General features: G+C 36.0%; 1 protein-coding gene across 1 annotated transcript; it reads right to left on the minus strand.

Annotated features, from left to right (window-relative positions):
* Positions 1 to 2,131: 2,131 nt before the first annotated feature.
* On the minus strand, positions 2,132 to 3,513 carry LOC143569753 (anthranilate synthase beta subunit 2, chloroplastic-like). The gene is made up of 6 exons (XM_077055588.1): positions 3,175 to 3,513; positions 3,027 to 3,097; positions 2,772 to 2,809; positions 2,575 to 2,673; positions 2,389 to 2,488; positions 2,132 to 2,294 (listed from the first exon to the last, which is right to left on the minus strand). Exons 1-6 carry the CDS (start codon positions 3,511 to 3,513, stop codon positions 2,132 to 2,134), a joined length of 810 nt encoding a protein of 269 aa, XP_076911703.1.
* Positions 3,514 to 5,384: the final 1,871 nt, after the last annotated feature.

Genomic DNA, 5,384 nt, shown 5'->3' on the forward strand with positions numbered 1-5,384 from the left:
TGCTTTGTGGAGGTTTTGGTTTGCAAGGTTCTAGTTTTTAATTTGGCTTCTGCGTTGAGCTACCATAAAGGAGATAGTAGTCAAATTTGCCTGATGGTTCGCCTAGTAAACCAAAGTTGGGATTTCCATCTTTATACCTTTTCTTTAGAGAGCGTTGTGAGCCCTTCTTTTTTGGTTTATCTTCTTTATACTTAACTCTAAAGGCTTCTTCTATGCAAGATGGTCAGTTGCATACATCGTAAAAACAGTGTCATGTGTGTTGAGTTGGAGTCGATTGTGGTATGGTTTACGTCATGTTTATCGTCGGGAATATGTTTCTTCGTTCTTGGTTTGAGAACTTGATTTCAATCATTCCATCTTGATGTTTAACGAACTCTTAGGTCGTGGTTGTCTGAACAGGGGTTGGTGGATTTGTTCATAATTTGTTATCTATTTTTCTGGTAACAGTTTTAGTAGCTCTTCTCTGGAAAACTGTTTTGGAACATATATGTGGGTTGGCATGGCGTTGAAATCAACATCAATGATAACGCCTCTCCGGCGTTATCTTGTCCTAGGACCATGAGGTCTAAGGAGTGGTTTTGTACTCTGTACGCCATCTGGTAATGGAAAGTTGCCTGGAACGTGTTTACTTGGGGTGTTCCTTCGATCTAGATCTGGACTTTTAGAGCTGTGAGGAGGGATGAATCATTTATAAGCATGTTGAAGTTTGGTTAGAAAGTGACAAACACAGTGCATGCGTTGTGACATTTGTCAATTTCTGGTCTTGTTTGTATTCGTTTTTGTATTTGTTTATTATGTAAACCGACCCGATTTGTAAACCGAAGCTTATGTTATAATCAAAATGATGGATTTATGTTACAATATTATTTCACACTTGTTGAATCTTGAAAACATCCTACCTTTATTTTTATTTTTATTTATTTATTTATTTTTTTTTTTATTTTTTTATTATTATTATTATTTTTTTTTGTGTTTTTGTCTTGATCCATTTTGCATGAAAACTCTTGTGTCTCACACCCATATTTGACCACCAACATTACCCTATATATACACCACCTTTTCTCTTCATTTTCCCTTGCTACAACTCAAAAAAAAAAAAAAAACTCTCTCAAACATCAAAGATTCAAGGTTATCTTCTTAAGTGTTCTTGAAGGTTTTTAGTCTTTCATCTTAATTAGTTTATGTAGCCTTATTAATACTTATTTATGGTTATGCAACATATATATAATATACACCCCTTGTTTACCTTTGGTAGTTACTTCTCTGATTCCGGTCGGTGAGGTTTCGGACCTCATAAGGCAAGGCTTCATGGAGGACTTCGTGTCCTTGATATATATACATCTATATAACTTGTTCATACATATTAATCTTGCTTATTTTAGTTTGTTGGTCATGTTTACAAGTTCCATGGTTATGGGTTTTTAAGAGTCTATACTTCGGTTTAATCGTAAATAGCTCTAAACCGTAAACCGAACTTTGTTACTAGTTTTGTTAAATAATTGTTTAAACATGCTTATTGTTATATCTAAGTTTCTAAAATCATTTTTACAAATTCTATGGTTATGGGTTTGTAGAATCTTACCTCGGTCTTAACCCGAAACACGATCCGAACCAAAAACTGAACTTTTGTTTAAAGACTTTATTGTTAAGTTTTGGTTGTAAAACTTAAAGTATTTTTTTTATTTGTACATTATTATGCAAGTTCTTTAGTGGTTGGACATGTGGAAACCAAACCGATTCTTACTCGCTTAAGACACACAAGTGTGTTTTTTTTTAGCCATCAAGACTTGTATATTTCTTTAAAAATAGTTACAAATTAATTTTTAAATATTTTCTTAAGTACTTGGAAATGTTGGATCCAACTTGATCTCATAACAAAGTTTGGACCGACAAAACCGAACACTCGCTTAACGTGCGTTGTTAGTTCTAAAACAATGGAACTACATACTTGGTTAAGTCTTATTAAATTTTATTGAGTTATCTCATAACATTCAATATTTTGGAAAGTTGACTTTGGGTTTGACCAATTATCAAGACCCGAACCGACAACCCGAACACTCGATAAAAAAAACCGTTTTAGTATCTTTATTTCAAAGGGATTTGCATTCTTGCATTTTATCCACCTTATTACTTAACATAGGTTTTCCAAGAAACTTACCTGCAAATGTTTATATACTTTGTGACGCGCAGCCATTATTAACCCGTCACATGTCCATGCAGTAATCTCAAGGGCATCACTAGGAAAGTTGTCTTTGTCTATCACAAATCTATGGTATCTAGCAGCAGCAAATGGGCTAGAGAAAATTAACACAACAAACAAACATAATTATTAACAAATTAAATTGCATGTAAAAATATTTAAACACAAATAACTCAAATTAAGCATACTTTGGTAAACCTGCAAACAAACATTCTTCCCCATCCTCACTATAATAAACAAGAGAACTCTTTCCAAGTACCGCACCAGACGGGGACCGTGTGATTTTCCCTGTAAAAATAATAATCTTTTTCTTCTAGAACCAGTGAAAATAAAACTTTTAAATTGTAATAAGAACATATATTTTCTAGATTTACCTCCAAAAGCCTCGCCGATGCATTGTAATCCAAGGCACACACCAAATAAAGGTACGGTTGGTCCAAGTTTCAGTATAGTTTGTACTGATATTCCTTTATCTTGAGGTGTAAAACCGAAAAATGAGAAAAGTTAAACAAAGTCAAATGAGAGATGAAAGTTTCATATGATAGAAAAATAAGTAAAACTATAATCTTACCTGGTCCAGGAGATATAACAATTCCTCTTGGGTTCTTTCTATAAGTAAATGATTTAAAATTTAAATAAAGATTAAAAAGAATAGTAATGAAGTTGTAAACGAGTTAAATGTTGTAAATGGTAAGCGGGTTGCCAGGTAGGAATTACAAAATATGCATATTTTATTCTAATGTAAACTGGTTCAGAGGTCAACCTTCTTAGTTAAACAAACAAATCAGCCCGAGCACAACCCATTAACATAAACTTGTTAATATACCTTCTCAATTCATCAACCGTAATCTCGTCATTCCTGTAAACCTCAAAGTTGCATCCCATTTCTCCAATGTACTTGAGATTTAAAACGGGTAACAATTAAAAATCTATGAATAAATTTGTGCTGTCATTTGACAAAAAGAGGGAAGAACCTGACAAAGGTTATAAGTGAAGCTATCATAGTTGTCGATAACGATTAAAGAATTGCTGTTATTTTTCACTGATGAGGTTGAGGATGCTTTCACAAAGACGGGAAGGCGCGTTCTTGTAATCAACTTATTGTTGAGATGTGGTCTTTTTTTAGGGAAAAATAATGGTTTTAGTTGACTAGAAGCTGCCATCACATGTAGTAGCAATCCTGTCATACAATACAACAATACATCTATAGGCTTATTCCAAACATAGATGACTAATGAAGTATACATAAAATAAGCAAATGAGAAAATGACCAAAATAGCCACTTTGACCAAGTGTTTTCCAAGAATAGCCATCACTTTCACAAAATCCTTAAAGTGGCCACCTAAACCGTTGCTGCCGACATTTCTTCCTTAGTCGCTGACGCTTTCGCCATCCGACAAAACTTGTGGACTAGTAAGATCAGGCAATCTGTACATACATTTGCCAACCGATGAAACTCTTCTGCCAGCCGACGAAATTGTTCTTCCATCCGACGAAACTCTTCATCTCCTACCTCTCAAACACTAACCTTCATAACCAACCTCCATCTCCATCTTTCTTATTTCTACACAAAATCAAGCAAATCCATAGTGTAAATCATTTAATTTTTTCGATAAGAACACAGCCATAGCGTTTGTTTTCCCATAATCACATTTGTCGAGAAATATGCATAAGAAAACATTTTCAATTCACAGGGTTTTTGATTTTGAGTTCATAGAGTGAAATTAAAGCTCCATCCAACCGTCGGACCCGACGAAAGCAGCCTCATCGGTCCGAATGTGTAACCTTCCGTGGGTTCAATTAACAGTTCCGTCAGACCAGACAAAACACGATGACAGCCAGCGAAATTTTATCAATACACGGGTTAAACCATCGGCGGCTAAGTAAGAAACGTCATTTAGATGGAGTGATGGCTAAAATTGAAAACAAGCCGGTCAAAGACTCAAAGTGGCAGGAAAGTGATTTCAAATATCTAGTCATGATTACAAAATCCAATGAATCAGCAAATTATGGGGATATTTCTAACATATTCACGATTTCAAATCAACAATTGTGTGTGTAGGGGTATGGTACTAAACCCGGTTTTACGACCCTAAATTTATTATGTTTGGCTTATTTTATTATATGGACTAATACAATGTTATTGGGCTGAGGGGGTTTTGTGGAGGTAACCCTAACTGGGCTAGGCCCATTAGGGTACCATGATGGTGGCCATGAGGCTCTCTATATAAGGAGATCTCCACCTCCTTATTAAAGGGGGATGCTCAATAAGAGCCACCACCACTTTTTTGTGTCTGTAAACAAGAGATCTTTGAGATTTCTTAGCAGTCACCTCCACACCCCCGAAAAACCATTGCAGGTCTCAAGCAACCGGAGAAGAAGATCAAGACGTGGTTCGTTCATCTCGAAAATCCGTGGAAACATCGTCATGGATCAGGTCAGATTCATTTCGTGCTTCGACAGTGAGAGAGAGAGAGAGAGAGAGAGAGAGAGAGGTACCGCGATGGATGCTCAAAACTACTGTGCTGATGGAAGAAGATATTGCAACTCCAATTAAAAACCTATCAAATTCTTGTTTTATAGCATGCATTTTAATGCTGTCACAAACGGGTATGTTTGGCAAAACTAGTTAGTAACTGTTAGCTGGTAATATAGTTATTAGCTGTAGCTTTTTAGATATATTTAGCTGTTTGGCAGAGTAGCTGGAGTTTTTTAGATATATTTAGGTATTTTGTAGAGTAGCTGAAGCTTTTAAGAAAACTAATGCCAGCGCGGTGCGGCGGAGCGCCGTGCAACCTGACATCAACCGCATAATCAGTGTCGGAACGTGATTCACTTGATATTAGTGCACGCATAACCTGAATGCAGACGTGTACTTCGTGCAAAGACGGTAAGAGTGTAATCGATGGCGAAAATCAAGAAACAAAGCTAAAATATATAGTAATTTCAAATAGATAATTTTTTAAACCAACATCTTTTGATCTGAAACTCTTTCCGACCCGACACCGTTTAATCTGAAACATGTTCTGACCCGGCCCCTTTCAACTCAAAACCGTACCGACACGAACCGGGCTAAATTAACCCTTTTTTATCGACTCGTTCCGACCCTAATTTGGTCTTACACATGACCCGAGCTCGTCTGACTCGACTTGTTGCCAACTATAACCGGTAAAAAATTATAGCA

The sequence above is a fragment of the Bidens hawaiensis genome, unplaced genomic scaffold (genome assembly GCF_021521415.1).
Source record: "Bidens hawaiensis isolate Kalapana, Puna unplaced genomic scaffold, B.hawaiensis_p1.1 tig00001269_1, whole genome shotgun sequence".
NCBI classification, from domain to species: domain Eukaryota; kingdom Viridiplantae; phylum Streptophyta; class Magnoliopsida; order Asterales; family Asteraceae; genus Bidens; species Bidens hawaiensis.

Excerpts from the sequence above, each read along its gene's own strand:
- LOC143569753 (XM_077055588.1), bottom strand. The coding sequence starts at position 3,513 with ATGGCTATTCTTGGAAAACACTTGGTCAAAGTGGCTATTTTGGTCATT. Across the intron at positions 3,098-3,174 it reads TCACTTATAACCTTTGTCAG|TACATTGGAGAAATGGGATG; the intron begins GTTCTTCCCTCT and ends TTAAATCTCAAG. Across the intron at positions 2,295-2,388 it reads TTGTTTGCAGGTTTACCAAA|CCCATTTGCTGCTGCTAGAT; the intron begins GTATGCTTAATT and ends AATTTTCTCTAG.